Raw genomic sequence first — 19,933 nt, forward strand, 5'->3', positions numbered from 1 at the left:
TCAAAATGTGGGATTGTGGTATCCGAAAGATTCCAGTTTCAATTTGACCAGTTTCTAAGATGCAGATTATGCAGGGTGCAAAATTGATAGAAAAAGCACGAGTGGAACTTGCCAGTTCCTTGGAGATCGTCTTATTTCATGGTTCAACAAGAACCAGACGTCAGTTGCCACGTCTACAGTAGAAGCAGAATACCTTGCAGCTGGAAGTTGTTGCTCTTAGCTTTTGTGAATTCAACAACAGTTCATGGATTATAGGATCGAGGCTGAAGAATCTCCAATTTTCTACGACAACACTAGTGCTATCGCAATCACCTATAATCTAGTTCTGCATTCTCGGACAAAGCATATCGAAATCAGGCATTATTTTATCCGAGAACACGTCAATGAGAAGCAGATTCATCTTGAATATGTTCCTACATATCAACAAACGACAGATATCTTCACGAAGCCTCTGCCCGAAGCTAAGTTTTCTCATTTTAGAAACATTTTAGGTCTTGTTGATCTTGATTGATGTGATTACATGCATAAATTGAGGGGGAACGTATTATTCAAAAATTAACTGAACAGGCATAAAGACAGATGTCTTAATACGTCCTAAGGATTAGAAGTTTGAGAAACATAACTACTTAGACGTTCGTCTACTATATCAGTTTAATCTTCCTTTGGGAATATGTGTCTTGGTTCTTTATCCTGCGTGGTTAGACGCATACGTCTAATAGACGTTAGACGTTTTTACGTTTAACAGCATGTGGATGCTCACGTCTAACCAGACACACGTGCAGCACGTGTTGTTTTCGCATAATTAGACGTATACATCTAATAGACGGATTTCCAAATAGAAGTTGAAAATGTGAAAAGTAGAATAAACGTCTAAGTACTTGTGTAATTGGACCTTTCATCGTCTGGCTATTTGGACAACTGTCATTTGATTATGTATCTATTCATGTACTTATTAAAAGGATTGAAGACACGTGTCTTTCAATATTTAAAGAATGACTAAAATTTCTAACGAATTTATCTTGTAAGTTTAGTATTAACTGTGCATTTTCATGATTAATATTAAATGCAATGTTCCTTGGGAACAGACTTCTGAGTTTTTGACGCTCGGTATGATCATTAGATATTCTCTACACGTTATTCTTTGATATTTAATGAGTGGGATTACTCAAATGGTTGAGTACTTCCAAATCCGTGTCTTTCTCTCTCTAGAATTCAAATCGACCAGTTCTTGCTCATCCAGTCGAAATGACTTCTTTCTCTCCGAAATCGTTACAAGTGGATTTCCAATTTGTATCCACTTTACAACATCCTCGAATGGTCAAAATGTTCGAATCGTTAAAAGCCTCAGGGCTGCAGAAATTTCTTACTCCTCACTGTGTTTATCACAAACAAATCATTCGTGAGTTCTTTGAAACAACTAGTTTCTATCAGGACAAAATTATTGTCGGGGTTGTCCAGGGCAGGATGATTTGTATCTCCGAAAGTTCTTTCAACATGTTCTTCCAACTCCCTTCCGAAGGAATCCATGAGTTTAAGCCTTCCCCTTATGAAATCATGTTCAAAATGATGAATGTCTTCTCTGATTCCCCTCTCATGGATATTCACAGAAAAAGCAGTCTCCTGAAAGATGAGTACGCGTTACTCAACGATATCATTTCAAAATCTCTCCTTTCCAAAGAATAATCCTACAAGTTTTGTACAAAGGTTTTTGAGATAATGGTGGCTATCACAATGGGTGTACCCATCAACTGGACAAGCTTTCTCTTTGGAAACCTTGTTAGAATGATTTGTGCCCGAAAAACTATCTTTGGTTTTGACGGTCCTCTTGGCACTTTCCTTTGCTTCCTTATTGATGATCATGATAACGGGTATAATCTAACTTCCAAAACTTTGAACAACTAGAAGGTTGTTGATCATATTCTCAGGGTAAAGATGCTAAAATTGAAGAAAAGGAAAAGAGATGTCTCCACCCCCCTCTAACCGAAGTCTTAGAGATTCCTTAAGTTGAAGATTCTCCTTTCCAGATGATGATTAAGAGGAAGAAGAGGAAGAAAAGATCTTTTGATGTTATTTTGTTTTATTTTGAACTTATTTATATTACTTTTGAAAAAGGTTTTGTATGTTTCTCTTGAGAATAGTCTTGATTATGTGCTTAATCTGACAATGGTATTTTGTGTCAATGGATTTAATTTATATGGTATGCTACTGTGTAAACAAGGGTTTGTTTATATATATATATGATGGATGCGTTATTTTTCATCTATGCAGGATTTCAACCTGATCATCAAAAATGGGGAAATTGTTGGGTCAAATTATTTTGACTAAGTGTCGAAATAGTTTGACTATTGGAATTTTGATGATGAATAGATATCTATTCGTCTAATTGTCTGTGGTGCAGGTGTATCATAATCAGACTTTATTAGACTTGGTCCTAATGAGGTTCATTAGACCGATTCGGCATTAGATGCACGGAGTTAGACGTGCAGTCTAACTGGTATAGTTAGACGTGTAGTCTAACTAGCGGAGTTAGACGTGCAGTCTAACTAACGGAGTTAGACGTGCAGTCTAACTAGCGGAGTTAGACGTGCAGTCTAACTGGTTGAGTTAGACGTGCAGTCTAACTAGTTGAGTTAGACGTGCAGTCTAACCAGTTGAATTAGAAGTGGAGTCTAATGGAAAGAGAAAGTTAGGCGTGTAGTCTAACTCTTTCAGATTAGTCTGAAGTTATTGTAATTAGACGTGAAGTCTAATCCCATTAGACTAGGTGGTCTAATGGATCCTATTATTAGACAAGGATGTCTGATTTCGTTAGACAAGGTCGTCTAATTGAAGTACGTCTAATTCCATGCTTAAGTAATTGCTTGAAGCTAGCACCCGCCTACCCACGTGCTCTAGCTGTACGCTACTCCTGCTCCACTTTCTAGTGAAGATCAGTACGAGAGCCAACTACAACCAATCAACCAATGCCACGTAAGCGAATATCCTTCACATTGCTTGTTTTATAGGTACATCTCTAAAGAATATTCGGCGCACTACCAGTTGTGTACGACCATGATCCTTGTATTTAGAGTCTGCTGTGTACTATGGAGGCGTTCCAATGGAAGCTCGCCACATGTCATTATGAAGATTCGACCGTTGGTACCTGTTCCTTATTTAAAGAATCTCAAGGACAACGAACAATCTCTGGATCTCTCGCTCGCATTCTAAGAAGAAACTCTGAAATTATTGAGAAATTAAGATTTTGAATATTCAAACTGTTAGATGCTTTCCTAATTTACTGTGTGTTAATCAAGAGAGAGTTAGAATCAAAGCACTGTTTTAGTTTAGTGATATTCATCATAGTGTAAGTTGAACAGAGTCAGTTCTGTTCAACAGTGAGCTATTCGTGCAAACTGTATTTGATTCAAAGCATATTATAGTGAATCCTTCCGGTGGTTGGAAGAAGGGGTGACGTAGGAGAGTTTACTCCGAAAATCCATAAACAAACTACTGTGTTGTTCCTTTTTGACATCTTCTCATTCTTGATCCTAAGCTTTAAACCTAAGTAAACATTTCCGCACTTGATTCTGTTTCAAGTGTTACAAGGGTTTGTGTAGAATAGAAAGTGAATTAAATCCCTAACAATAATTTTATCAAACTGTTTTTCCTAAGCCTTCATTAATCGCTAGACCCCGTCTCTGTTGATTAAACCGATCCTATCATAGTATCCTTCCTAATTACTAAAGAAGCATTGTTGAAGCAATGGGAAAGAATATGGTTGGAGAAGATTTAAGCAAATATCCATGATCTATATTTCCTTAAATTCAAGAAAGGATCTAATCTAGAGGAAATTCTAAGAAACGGGCATACATATATATGATCCAACTCTATAAAGTTGGAAAATGGTTTTTAGACTAGAACCTATTGATTAATCCAAAACAAACTGCACAGATATGGTTCAAGCTCTGGAATATACCTACACATATGTACAATTATGAAACCCTTGGTCATTTTGCAAGTTTATTGGATAGAACATTATACATGAGCCCAAATACTAGAGGAGGAGAGCACCTATCATTTGCTAGAATTAGAATTGAGGTAAATCTTAGAAGCACACTGTAGAAAAGTATGACATTAGTAGACAAAAAAGAAAAACATACTTTCATGGAAATTACTTATGAGTGGAAGCCATCCATATGCTCTTTCTGCAAAACCTTGCAACATGCAAGCCCAAAATGTGATTTGGCTAAAAAAAGAAAATCAACATATTCATAAAGGTCATAAAGTAAAGATGTAGGAAAATGAAATAGAGGTGCCTATAAGTAAAGAGAAAAATGTGATTAAAGAACAAGAAACAGAAGATAAAGAAAATTATGTACAAGAAGAAAACAATACAAAGAAGGAGGTGGAACCTCAACCTAATCATATGGATGAGATAATTGAGAAATCACAATCAAATCAAGTTATAGTGGTTGTAGTGGTTGATACTCAAGCTAATCAAGAACAAGAAGATTGTTCCAAGGTTGATATAGAGGAATCCAAAGTTGTTGATTATTCCAAAGCTGAAGTTGAAGGAAATGAAGACAATGATCTAGAAATTCAAGTTGAGAACAACAAGGTGAAAAACTTGGAAATCCTGAAGAATAATTCTTTCCATCAAATTAGAACGAGTTTATATAAAGAAAGAAATCAAAATAAGAATAATCAGTATTCATCAACCTCTTTAGGTCTTCCCCTTTCATTGTAATAGGAAGGGGAAAGAGAAGAGAATGAAGAAGGACAAGGAGAAAAGGAAGACAACATGTTGATACAACAGGTTGGTATGGAAATAAAAATCCTGATTGAAATAGTTAGAATTTGATACAATTTATAATTTTTTTGTAATCTCTATTTGTATGTTTGATTGCTACTAATTAGGTTTTTTAGAATCGTTTGATTGTCATCCTTTAATCATATCTAGGTTTTGTTTAACTTTGATTTTTGACCCTCTCACTTTTAGAAATTTTATAAAATGGTTTTAACCTTTTTCCCCCAAAAAATAAAGATTTTTTTAGTCGACCCTTGTTTTCTTTAAAAAATTTCGGCCAAAAGATTTCAGATGGTTAATATTGGTTTATCTTATTTTATTTACCATATTATACAATATTTACACATGGTTATTAAAGAATTGATTCAAAATAGATCAAGTTCACGACAAACAGGAAAAGAAATACAACAACAATCATGCATACTTTTAGATTGAATTTATTTATTGATTGCAACAATTAAATAATAAAAGGGATCAAGACATACATAGAGATTCCTTGATAAAAAAGAAACCTAGATATTTGAGAAGGAAGCTTTGAATACCAAACTTACCTAACTTGATGTTCTTGCACAAAGAGAAGGGGCGACACTAAGGTTTAGAATATAGGATTTGCTTGGGAAACCTAGATGGTGAGGTTATGAATATTTCGGTGTCCTCTAAACCTAGATCTAGTATAGGTATTTATAGAGAGAGGTTAAGAGTAGGGGTGAGCAAATGAGTAAAACCAATCTGTTTTGTCCGATCCGTATTAAATCCAAACTAAGTTTATCCAATCCGTAATCCAAACCATTTTACTAATTAATACGTATCGGATACGGATTGGATTGAAAATGGTTTGAATAATCCAAACTAAAAAATATTTTATATATATCAGCTTCAAATTAGTCAACAATTTTTTAATTTTTTTTTTTTTTTAAATTCGAATTTTTTATTATTATTAAATTTGAATCTGAAAAAAATTATAATAATAATAAAAATATCGTTGTCAAGTGATGATAAGTAAAATATATATTATATTGAGATAAAATTTAATTTAAAGAAATAATTAAAAAATATATTTTTATTTTGATAGTTTGGATAATTTGGATAATCCCAATTCAATCCGATTTAATTCAATCCGAACCCATCTCAGTCCAATCCAAAATATCCAATCCGAATTAGTATTTAGGATTCGAATTGGATTGGTTTAAGAGTAAGTCTTGACGGGGCCTTGTACCAAGTCAATGACCCATCTTCTCCTAACATCTTGGCCAAGTCTTAAGGGAAGTTTCTAGAGATTATTTTCATTAAGTAAATGAGTTGGTAACTCCCAATTTGAATATGAATTCTCTTGGCTGCCACCTAATTACTTAGACCCCTGGTTGACATGGTCTAAGTTATTAGTTGATAACTTAGACAATTTTGAATTCAAATGCCAAGTCTTTCCCTCCTTACTTCCAACGGCTCCATAGCTTGTTTGACTTCTCATTGACATGCCACATGGCTCACGGTTTTGGGTTGTTCTTGACCATGAATTGGATCCAAGTTACCCGAATTGGAGTTGATTGTTAGATGCTTTCATTTCACGATCAGATTATCGGTCAAACCCAGTTGCTCTCAGTCGGACCTTTGGTCATCCTCGATTGGGGACCTTCAAACCTTCAAACCTACAAAACTAAAAATATTAATTAATAAATCGATTGTAAAATCAATCACAACTAACTCCTAACTAACCAACTAATAAACTAACTAACAAAGAAAGACCTGGTCAAAGTTATTTTATAAAATCAATTCTTCTGTGAAAACTAAATTAACTAATTAATTTCTAAGCTAACTAACTAATTAATCTATTAAATAAATAATTAAATAAAAAAGAAAATACCAAGTCTTATACCCCTTTATGATTATAATTTTATTGTTTTAAGAATTCAAATTAATCATTTAATCTAATTTGCTAAAACTAATATTTTATAAAGACCAATTTATTATATTTTTTGTGTTTTATTTAATATTCAAGATAATTTTTTAACAAATACATTAAGTATAATAATAGCCTAATATGTTTTAACTTCGATTAATTATCACATTAACTTATAAAAAAATATGAAATCAATCATTCTGGGAGTCTCAATTGCTCCAAAAATAATTACTCATTTAATAATATAAACTATAAAATTGGGGAGTAAAAAATATGTGTCTACAAAACGGTCACAAATGTCAATGTCTATGTTGGGTCAAATTATTTTGACTAAGTGTTGAAATAATTTGCCAACTGATATTTTGATGATGAAATAATTTATGAGTTTTGATACAGGTGTATTAAGACAACATGCTATTAGACTTGGATCTAATGAGGGTCATTAGACCGATTTTGATCTCCATTCGCATAAAATTAGACGCACAGTCTAACTCATCAGAGTTAGACGGGCAATCTAATAGACGCATGAATTAGACGCAAGTCTAACGGAATTAGACGCAAGTCTAATAGAATCAGACGCAAGTCTAATAGAATTACACGTACAGTCTAACTCATCGGAGTTAGACGTGTAAGTCTAATAGATGTGTAAAGAATTAGACGGGTAGTCTAATGAATACACGGAATTAGACGTACAGTCTAACTCATCGGAGTTAGAAGTATAAGTCTAATAGACGTAAAGAATTAGACGGGTAGTCTAATGAATACGCGGAATTAGATGTGGCAGTCTAACTCAGTGGAGTTAGACGTGCCAGTCTAATGGTTCTTATAATTAGACGGGTTGTCTAATTAATTGAAAGTTAGACGTGAGTCTAACTCCTTCAGATTAATCTGAAGTAGAACCGGAATTAGACGCGGTAGTCTAACTTAGTGGAGTTAGACGTATCGGTCTAATGGTTATGTAATAATTAGACGGGTTGTCTAATTAATTGAAAGTTAGACGTGAGTCTAACTCCTTCAGATTAGTCTGAAGTAGAACCGGAATTAGACGCGGTAGTCTAACTCAGTGGAGTTAGAAATACCGGTCTAATGGTTATGTAATAATTAGACGGGTTGTCTAATTAATTGAAAGTTAGACGTGGGTCTAACTCCTTCAGATTAGTCTGAAGTAGAACCGGAATTAGACGTGGTAGTCTAACTCAGTGAAGTTAGACATACCGGTCTAATGGTTATGTAATAATTAGACGGGTTGTCTAATTAATTGAAAGTTAGACGTGGGTCTAACTCCTTCAGATTAGTCTGAAGTAGAACCGGAATTAGACGTGGTAGTCTAACTCAGTGGAGTTAGACGTACCGGTCTAATGGTTATGTAATAATTAAACGGGTTGTCTAATTAATTGAAAGTTAGACGTGGGTCTAACTCCTTCAGATTAGTCTAAAGTAGAACCGGAATTAGACGCGGTAGTCTAACTCAGTGGAGTTAGACGTACCGGTCTAATGGTTATGTAATAATTAGACGGGTTGTCTAATTAATTGAAAGTTAGACGTGGGTCTAACTCCTTCAGATTAGTCTGAAGTAGAACCGGAATTAGACGTGGTAGTCTAACTCAGTGGAGTTAGACGTACCGGTCTAATGGTTATGTAATAATTAGACGGGTTGTCTAATTAATTGAAAGTTAGACGTGAGTCTAACTCCTTCAGATTAGTCTGAAGTAGAACCGGAATTAGAAGTGGTAGTCTAACTCAGTGGAGTTAGACGTACCCGTCTAATGATTATTGAAATTAGACGTGAGTCTAATTATATTAGACCAGGCGGTCTAATAGACGTTTTTCATGAGAAGGAGTTGACTTATTTCATTAGACTGATCCGTCTAACTTAAATACGTCTAATGCTTGGTTCAAACAGTACGCTTGAATCTAGCATTTCTCCTACCCACGTGCTATAGATGTACCCTACTTTTGCTCCACCTTCTTGTGAAGATTAGTACAACAGCTATATGCATCCAATCAAGGAATGCCACGTAAGAGAATTTTCCTCACATTACCCGTTTTGCAGGTACATCCCTGATGGAATATTCGGCGCAGTACCAGTTCGGTACGGCCACGATCCTTGTGTGCTCAGAACCTGCTGTGTACAATGGAGGTTTTCCAATGGAAGATCTCCACGTATCATTCTTGAAGATTCGACCGTTAGCTCCTGCTCCGAATTTAATCAATCCTAAGGGCAACAGACGAAATACCTTACTTTTTACCTCACGAACAAGCATTCTGATTTTGCAGAGAGAGACTACCAAATCATCTTGTTTACTGAACTCATTTTGTGAAGCTTCTTTCTGATTGTACTGTGTGTGAATCGAGAGAGAGAGAGCTAGAATCAAAACACCATTAGCTGAGTGATATTCTTCATCTTCTTGTAATTGAACAGAATGTGTTATGTTCAATAGTGAGCTTAAGTGTGTGTGTAAACTATATTTGATTCTCATCATATAGTGAATCCTTCCGGTGGTTGGAAGAAGGGGTGACGTAGGAGAGTTTCTCCGAACATCCATAAACAAACTGTTGTGTTCTTCATTTTCTATCATCTTTTCATATTTCATCTTGTGCTTCAAACCCAAGTAAACAATTCCGCATTGAATCTGTTTCAAGTGTTTACACAAGTTTGCGTAGAATAGAAAGCGAATTAATCCCTAACAGGATTTCTTTCAAACCGTTTTTCATAAGCCTTCATCCTTAGCCAGACCCCGTCACTATCGATAAAGCTGATCCTATCAGTCTATGACATTCCTGGTGAGTATATACATATTGAAAGTACACAAGGAGCTAATATTGGATATTTTGGAGTCAAAGATTTAAATGTTGATGAAGAATTTTTGGAGCCAATACTTAAGAATTTACGATATAATGAACCATATAGGTTATTTGTTCAATTGAGTACCAAGGCAATAGAGAGTAAGAACACTTACAATATTGTTAAGGAAAGTCTTATGGGTCTATTTAAGGTCGTAAATACAGACTTACAAGCTAATGAGCCAACTCAGTCTATTTTTATCAATAACAAAGAGACAGAGAATAATGGAGGACATCCCTTTGCAGTGAAAGAGATTAAAATAAAAATGAAACCAGTTTAAAAAAAATGTTGAAAGGTGGCCAAGAAAAGATATGAAGGAAGAGAAAACTAACGACTACAATCAATCAACGATCATTAGTCAATACGGCCTCATTTATACTTTTATTATAGTCGAAAATTTATTAATGTTGTTAAATATCCAAAATCAAGAACAATTAATTAGTTATATTTCTTTCCCATAAGAGGGTTTAGAAGAGTAGTATGAGTCCACTTTTACGTACAATATCAACACATGGTGAATTTTATTTAGAATTGTTTTAGTTACACAATAATATTATAATTGATGCAAGAAGTTTCTAAAACTATCTTTTTTTTTGTTTTAACATATTGTAAGCATTATAATTTTACCTACCCAAATTATGAATATTTAAATAATTATTTTGAATAAATAAATTTAAAATAATCAAGATCAAGCCCAAAGCCTAAACCAAGATTAAATAATTAATTAATTAATTATTGTATTAATTATATCCCAACTAATTAAAACAAAGATTAAAAAATAAAATAATTTAAGATAAATGTTGTACTCATATTATCCCAACTTAATTTTAAAAGGGGTTAAATAAATTATAAATAATTTGAGATAAATATTGCATCTATTTAAATCCAAAATTAATTATTTATAAAGCTCCCAAAAATATACCAAGAAATAAAATAAATAGGCAAAATCAATATTTGTATATATTTAAATATTTTGTGTATTTTGTAGGTTGAAAATAAATCCAAAAAGAGTTAAGAAAAATCAATTTTAAGCAAGCTCCAAGGCTGAAAAATGGCTGCGATCTAGTATAGCCGAAAATAAGAGAAACGAAAATAAGAGAAACGAATGCAGCAGACCGCATGGCCATCAGATGAGCGCTTGAGTCTCATCCAACGCACAACAACAAGCCGCGTCACCTACTACAATAGAAGGAATGCACTTATGTTTAGTACATGATCAAATAACGCACACATCAACAATGATAGCCCAAACATGGACAAAACACCCAAACGTAACAGACCGTTGACGAAATGCTATGACCAAATGCGTGTTCACATTTTGGCTTGAAACAATGAAGTTTCAACCTTGGATCGTCGTCTTTCTCGCGAAGAACATCGACCAAAACTTTTTATTTTTTAAAAGTTGAACTCGACCGATACTTAACAAAATCTGATAATTCAAAACCTGAAATGATTACCCTAACATGATGATCATTTTGCCTACGATCATAGGGTCAATAATACCTTAATTAGATAAAAACAATCGAATACACACAAAATTCATTGAGACATTTTTTTTGAAGTTCGATTCACTTAATCATCCAACTGACCTTGGTTGTCTATAAATAGCCCTACAGACAAAACGAAACCAAGAATCTCAATCCCAACATCTCAATCCACACTTCACATTATCCACCATTAAAAAATTTCAAGCTTATGAAAATTTAAAAATTTTGTGTAAGGCTCTAATATTTATTTTTGGATCATCACAAAGCTTCTTATAGAGATTAAGAGTGTTCTCTAACTCTCAACAAACTTTAATTCGCATTGTAATTCGAATTTGTTAGGATCGGGTACAACAATAGAGACGGGGGTCTGACTTTGTTGAACTCTTACACACTTCGTTTGATATTAACTCTGTTAGAAGTTAATATTCGTTTCTATTCTTCACAAGTCGTCACAAACTCTTGAACCGAGTTCAAGTGCGTAAATGTTTGTTTAGACTTAAAGCAACAAGTAAATGGGATTGAAAGAAAGGAACACAGAAGACAAGAAATTTTATGGATGTTCGGAGTAAAAGCTCCTACATCACCACTTCTTTTAAACCTTGAGAAGGATATTGACTAGAAGATTTAGTTTGAATACAACACTTGTACAAACATAGTCGGACAACCAGGACTTAGATACTTCCTGTTTCCGAACTTCTAGCACACAAACACTCTATTGATAGAGACTCCGTCAACTTATAAAGAGCTCACAATATAGAAAAGTGATACAATGATTTTCGATATGAAAAATCTCTCACAGAAGTATTGCTAAGGCAAAAACTTGAATATATATTTATAGAGAGAGAGTTTTTAATTAGCAAGAGAGCCCAAATCTCCACCGTCCACTTCTATTTTTCTTTTGATCTTCTTTTATATCCAAGGCACATCAACGATCATATTTTCTTCAAAGGACACTAGTCCTAATTTTATTGGCTAAGTTTCAGAATAGTACATCAGAGAAGATCCTCTTTTAATCTTGTCTGTACTGAATGATAGTAAGCCAAAATATTCATTAATGGAATGTGGTATACGAGGAACATACAATTTAATAGATTTGAGTTGTCTTGGTAATGACATTCTTTTAGGTTTGGTTCTGCAGCTGTGTCAGATTGTCTATAAAGGATGTTTGATCAGATGCCACATTTGATCAATAACCGGGAACGCTTGTATAGTATCGAAATGGTAAAATACCAGGAGCGCCTATGTGGAAAATTTGGTATTTTGGAGTTCAGTTTTTCAAGACTTCCAGTTGAACCGGATGCGCTTTTTAGACATCCAACTGAACGCTTTCCTGGAATAATAAAACTCAAAATATTATTTATAACTAGTGAGATTCTAATCCTGGTCACCCGTGTGACAAGCGATAGTACTTACCACTATACTACAACACTTTGTTGTTATCTTTAAATATATTAATATACTTGATATGACTTAACAATTATATATATATATATATATATATATAATTTAACTTATATATGATTGAACTTAGTTTTGTTCATTCATTTTCAAAACATTTTCATAAATTATAATCTAATAATTTCTCCATTTTTGATTATTTAAAATAAATATTCAAATCCTGATAGTTTTATAATCGTTGGCTAATTATCCTAAGTTAATTAGTCAATTTAATCTAACAATTTCTCCCTTTTTAATTACTTAAAATTAATATTCAAAACCTGGCAGTTTTATAATCATTGGCTAATTATCCTAAGTTTTATAATCTAAGTTAATTATATATATTTTTTTATTTTTTTATATATTTATATAATTAGTTTAAGGGTATATAATTTAGGTATAAAATTTAGGGGGTAAGAGTTTAATATTTAAGTATATTTAAGTTTATGATTTTTTTATAAGAATATATATATATATATATATATATATATATATAATTTAGAGTTTAGGGTATATAATATATATTTATATTAGTTTAGGATCTAGGGTATCTTTAAATATTAATATTTATAAGTAATAATATTATTAAATAATTATATTTTTTTATAAAATATATATTTATATAATTAATTTAGAGTTTAGGATATATGAATTAGAACTTAAGCATTATACAACTTATTCTTATCTTGTATGATTTTTTATTTTTTTTAACTTTGCACAATTTAATTATTACTAAAACTTTTATATAGATTTTGTTATATTATATTTTATTATTACAATAAAATGTTTAAGTAAATTTTATTATTTTAATAAAAAAATATTCAAACAATCTCATTAAAAATTGTTATAAGAATTTATTTATAAATTTGAAATTATTTTTATTTATTTTTACGTGAGAAATGAAAGAGAGATAAGATAAAAAAAAATTAAAGAATTTACACCAATAATGAATATTTTTATTTTTTATTCTAACTTAAGTGTAGAAAAAATTAAAATATTAATAAGATTTAGTGTTTAATACAAATATAAAATGTTAATAAATTTTAAGGTTTAGTAAGAATAAAAAATATTAATAATAAGGCGGAATTAAAAATTAGAATTTAAAAAAAAAAATTATAAGTGAAAAAAAATTAGAGTTTAAAGTTTAGAAAAACGAGAACATAAAATTCCTATTATTTACCATTAATCATAATATACATTATAAATGATGAATTAGATAGTTTATATAATTAAATGATGTTTGTTAAATTTAAATTATAATTAATATTTATTTTTTATAAATATATACATTATTAATCCATTGAATTTTATCTCTATTAAAATCTTTATTTTTATTCAAAAATTTATTTTAGTTTTTTACTATGTTCCCATTACTAGATAGAGGATTTCTATTTACAACATTCTTAGTCTTTGAATTGAAACAAATTAGAATTCTCAATTAAGGTGATCTTTTTGTCGGTGGATGCTCTTATACTCGTAGTCTCTACGAATCCACCTTTCTTCTTGCGCGAACCGAAAGAACTGAAGTTACATCATTTTCATTAAGAGTTCTTATGTGTTTTCACGCCTTTAAAAATGGACAATTTTTTTTTCATATATATATATATATATATATTTATTTGATATTAAATATATTTTAACTTAATAATTTATAATTATATATAAATATTAAATAGTTAATAAATAAATATATATAATATTTATATAATTAAATTTGTTAAAATATAATATATATATATATAATTAAAATAAATAAAAAATCATTAAAATTAATTATAAAGTTGTTATCCAAATTAATTAATTAATTAATTAATTAATTAATGCTCTCTCACCTCGTAATAACTTATCCTCCTCTCTCTTCCCACTCTCATATCAATTTTCTCTTCAACTTTTCTCTTTTCCTCGTGATCTCTCAAATCCGCCGGATTATATATATATATATATATATATTCAATTTATATTATTTTTAACATTTAAAATATTATTTGTCTTTTAAGTAAAATTATTATTGTACAAATTAATTTTCTAAATAAATATAATTGAGAAGTTGTTAAATAGATTAAATAGATTCCTCAAACCATGTTTATTCATGTTATATTGTGAACTTTAAGTTTTAATTATTTAGGTGGTAAATGTCTTTTATAGTTATACTAAATTTGGACGAAGTTAAAAAATAGTTAAAAGATCGAAATTATTATTATTTATATTTTCTGTATTAAGAATTTATTTTTTGTTTGTTTAAGTGTTGGAAATAAATGTTTTTACTGTTAATTTTAGAATTATATTAAGTAATGACAATAGTATTGAAAATCCTTGATATTGTTTAATAACAACATCCTATAAAATATTTGATATTTCTTAATAACAATTGCATATAAAATGGTTCTTATTTAATAATAAAAATATGTTTTATCACGGATAATATTGAGTAATGACAACAATTTTTAAAACGGTTGATTTTTTTTAATAATAACCGTCCTTTGAGCGGTTGATATTGATTAATAACAACCACTCACAAAACAATTGCTATTGAGTACTAACCACTGTTAAAAAAACAATTGATATCTCATGTTTGAGCAATGCCTACAAAAACTCTGCCAACTGATATCAACCACTTTTTTAGCTATTGTTATTATTCAATAATAACTGTTTTTGGTTCAATATAAACCGTTGACATATAAAATCAAATGTAGCAAAATTTAAACCACCGAGAAGATTTTTTTTTTTTTTTAAATCAACATTTTTCAATAAGGTAATCTATATATAATAATGTTTAATTTTGAAAGTGTCCGGATTGTCGGGTAAAGAGCCGTAGTTAATTTGGATATATATGTGAGAGTAAATGGATATTTGGTTCGGATTCTTGGTTGACCCGCCCATAAACTTAAAACGGTTAAAAATAAGTATCTTTCAAACTCACAACCTAATAAAACAAATATAACTCTTTAATCAATTAAGCTAATAATTATTTTTAACCATAATAATTTCTTAACTATGCCTAATTATTGAATATATCTACACGAACAACTAGTTAATTATTACACGTTCCACTAAAATAATAGTCAGTTAGTACTTGAGCACCCACCGATTTGGAATATTTGCAACTCTAAACAAAAAGTCTCGATTATTACTTGAGCGCTCACCGTCCATCTATTTAACTTCAAAACATCATCATTAGTGTTTTTAATTTCACATTTACGGGATATTTTGGTCACTACTTCGCATCAACATCACTTTAATTTAACGTCACATTAAAGAATACTAATTTAATTTAGTCACAAAATTGATCCTATTTGATATGAAAGATGAAAACAAAAAGTTATTAAAAAAAAGATATTTAATTATTATTGCAATCAAAATTTATTCATAAAAGTTAAATCATATTTTATATATCAAATATAAAAGAACTCACTTTAAATTTAAACAATTTTAGATGAATTTTTTTTTATTATATAAAAAAAGTAATAAGATATTATAAACTTATTTTAATAAAAAAATTTTAAAAAATTGAATTACATTATAAAACGATCTAATACTAAAAAAATAATATTAAAGTTCAATATTAATATATATATATATATATATATATATATATATTAAAACAGTAAAAAATAAATATGTGAGAGACTATTATTGTTTATTCACAAGTCTTCACAAAAAAAAAGTGTGTAATATATTTTTATCTTTAATATATATATATATATATATATATATATATATATATATTTATAATTTGATAGACTAAATGAATTATTTTTTAATAATATATATTTATATATTATAAACTTTTTTATTTTATAAATTTAAATTTATCGTTAATAAAATTACATATATTAATTTAAATATGAGATATTCTCTCTAATTTGAACTATATTTATATTTGTATAGGTTCACAATTGGAATAAAAAATTTTAAAAACTGGTTACATTATTGTTATTATTAAAATATTACACTGACATATAATATTAATAATTTTAAAATTTATATATAAATATACTGATGCCAAAGATTAGAGCGATAAGACCCATGACGGCCTGCCTACTTATCAAAACTAATCGACCTCGATTGTGGACTGAAAATCCACAACCCAACCCAAGGTGGGTTACGGGTGGATTATCTCACTACAAATTAAAATAAATAAAAATCATACAAAAATACTAGAATATTCAACAAATGCAAATGGTAAATCATGTCTAATGATTGCACATATCAGTAGCTCACGTGAAATCTTTTGGTCTATTTTCTTAGACTTAATCTTTCTATTTTCATAAAGAATCAATTGGCCTACATCGTGAAACTTCAATTTGTTGTAAGTTTTAACATGACGCTACAATTTAGAAGTCCCATAATGTTTACCCCACATTTATATTGTTTTTTCATCCATTACATTCAACTTTTTCTATATTATCAACACTTTTTATTTTCTTAAAATACATTCAAATATCATAATATTACCTAGACCTTTTTTTTTTGAAAAACGACTTAACGTTATTCATTAAAAATACCAAAAATGGGAAAAAATAATTGAGTTTCTGTATTTTCTTAGACAAACCTAGGAAAATTAAGTTTGTTATGGTCTAAAAACAAATGAATTACAAACAATCTTCAGAATTACAAAAAATTAAAATTGCGTTTACCTCGGTAAAAAAATAACGTCTTTAGTGACTTCTTAATATGATACCTTCCAGTTCAAGTAGAGGTTTCAATTCTGTTCGTTTTTCAGGACTCTTCTCCACGTCTGAATGTTCGCGCTACAGTCAGTTACAATATCATCACATGTCTGCTCCAGACTTCTTCGATTCCTCTAAGATTCCCTCGCGTCTCTCCCGCCAGATGTTGTATATTGTTGAGCCGAATCCGTATTTAAAATTTTTTGACTTAAACTTTGTGCCCTTCATTTTCTTCACAGCCACTTCCTTGATTTCTTTCCAGTCTTCTGGGAATCTGGTCATCAACATATTTTTTTGCAAATTTATTCCAAAGTTTCGAGGCAAATGAACAGTTCTCGAAGAGATGATCAGCTGTTTCTTCATTCCTTTCACATAATAGACAACTTGAATCTGGAATTTTCATGTACTTCCTAACGCGATCTTTTGTGTTTAGCCTTTCCCGAAATGCAAGCCATAAGATGAATTTGTGTCTCGAGATAACATTTAACGACCACACCATATTAGCCCAATTTACTGTTTGTTCCTTCTCTCAGATGGTGTTCCACACTTTAATTGAAATCATCTTCCCATTTTCCTCGGCTTTCCATCGGTGTATGTCTATTCTTTCATTGAATAAGATGTTACTGATATGTTCGAGAATGCACTGCCCCACCGATATTCGTCTAAGGAGCGAATTCTATAGCCCGTCTTTAATGTCTGTATCCTTCAAAACTAGGCAATCCCATCTGATCCTCGCATTTTTGAATTCCTCTTTATTGATTAGTGGTTAGTCCTCATACCAGGGATGATGCCAAAACAATGTGTTTTTGCCGTCTCCCCAGCTAATATCAAAAAGTCATGCAATATTGTTTTTTAGCTTAAGGATTTTCTTTAACGACTATCCCATACCTTCGCTTATTTTGGATGTCCAAACTTATACCTCGTTTGGTTCAAAAGACCCTTCAAGTTCTTTAATTTTTGGATGGAGAGTGATAATTTCAAACATATACTGGGTAAAGTGTGGGCCGAAAATGTGGAGGGTTCAAACATGTTTAGGGTCTTAGAAAAGCTCAGACTTCTAAAAATTCAACTGATAAAGTTTGACAAGAAGAAGTTCAGTAACATCTCCAAATGAGCCCAAATATCCATAATTGAGTTAGAAGAAGTCCAAAGCAAGTTACTCGGGGTAGAAAATGATGAGCAACTTAACGAGGAAGAAAAAGATACCATTGGCAATTCAGAAAGCTGAGCTTATTAAAAGAGAATTTTATGAAACAGAAATCAAGACAGAATTCGCTTTCTCTCGGTGACAGCCTTCTTGTATCGGAAATGTATGGCTAGGAATCTGAGGAATAATATTTACAGCCTGAATAATGATGTGGGTGAATATGTACAGGGACAGAAAGGGGTACAAAATATCTCCATCAACTTCAATAAAGAGCTTATGGGTACAAAGAAAGCGCAACCAGGTCATCTGAACACCTTGTAACAGATTATCGATAAAAGAGTTTATGCTGAAGACTGTAAAGATCTAATCAGGGTTGTCACATGGGATGAAGTAAAAGAGGCTCTGTTCAGCATCAACGATAATAAAAGCCTAGGTTTAGATGGTTTTAATGCTCAATTCTTTAAGGAAAACCGGTCAGTTGTGGGTCACGATATTATGGAAGGGGTTTTGGAATTCTTTAAAAACAAGAAGATGCTCAAATAGTGGAACACTACAGTCCTAACTCTTATACCTAAAACCTCAGTTCCCGAAAAGGTTCAAGATTTCAAAGCGATTTCATGCTGCAATGTTGTTTATAAAACAATTTCAAAAATTCTTTCATAACAATTTAAAAATGTCATTGGTAAAATTGCTAGTTTAAATCAATCTGCATTCATTCTCGGCCGAACTATCTCTCATGACATTTTACTCATGCAAAACCTCCTCAAAGGTTATAGGAAGAGAAAAATATCCCCGAGAGTGGTTTTCAAAATCTATATCAAAAAAGCCGATTCTGTTATATGGGAAGTCATTCAAGACTTTATGGTCGTATCGGGTTTTCTCATGATTTTTATAGAATGGATCAGGAAATGTGTTTCTACCTCTCGTTTTGTAGTTAGCGTCAATGAGATCCATGGAGGCCACTTCAAAGGTGAAAATGGTGTGAGGCAAGGAGATCCCCTATCATCTTCCCTTTTTGTCGTCATCGTGGCGATCTTTGAGAGTGTTTTTACGACGTTCCGAAAGAATCAACCATACATCTTCCACCCATTCTGTGAGGAGAAGGAGATCACCCATTTATACTTTACTGACGATTTGTTCATTCTCGCGCATGCTGACATATATTTCATAAAAACTGTAACAGCTGCACTAACATTTTATTTTGAGGTTATAGGTTTGACTATCAATGAGAACAAGAGCTTGGCATTCTATGGAGGAGTAAAACAGGAAACAAAAGCAAACATCTACAACATCATGGACATCACAGAAGGAAGCTTCCCAATAAGATACTTAGACATACTACTCACAGCAAAACAGATCCAAATCTTACACTACAAACCACTGATCGAGAAAGTGAATAACTCAATTTCCAACTGAGCAGCAAAGAAACTTACATACACTGGAAGAATTGAACTAGTCAAAAGCGTGGTAATGAGAATCATCGGTTACTGGTCGCAGGACTTATGCTCCCGAAGAAGGTAATGAAAAAACTTGACGTGCTAATGAGAAATTTTATTTGGGGAAGCAGCGGGAGAGGCGGGAAGAAGGTTAAGTGGACCACACTTTGCAACCAAAGGAAGAAGGAGACATATGGCTCAAGAACTGTGTTGAATGGAATAAAGTGT

At 31.4% G+C, this 19,933-nt stretch overlaps 1 protein-coding gene across 1 annotated transcript; it reads left to right on the forward strand.

Annotated features, from left to right (window-relative positions):
• Window positions 1-4,405: 4,405 nt before the first annotated feature.
• On the forward strand, window positions 4,406-19,685 carry LOC124939100. Its single transcript, XM_047479611.1, has 4 exons — window positions 4,406-4,597; window positions 4,730-4,795; window positions 18,498-18,570; window positions 19,165-19,685. Exons 1-4 carry the CDS (start codon window positions 4,406-4,408, stop codon window positions 19,683-19,685), a joined length of 852 nt encoding a protein of 283 aa, XP_047335567.1.
• Window positions 19,686-19,933: the final 248 nt, after the last annotated feature.

Source organism: Impatiens glandulifera, chromosome 5 (genome assembly GCF_907164915.1).
Source record: "Impatiens glandulifera chromosome 5, dImpGla2.1, whole genome shotgun sequence".
In the NCBI taxonomy this organism is placed as follows: domain Eukaryota; kingdom Viridiplantae; phylum Streptophyta; class Magnoliopsida; order Ericales; family Balsaminaceae; genus Impatiens; species Impatiens glandulifera.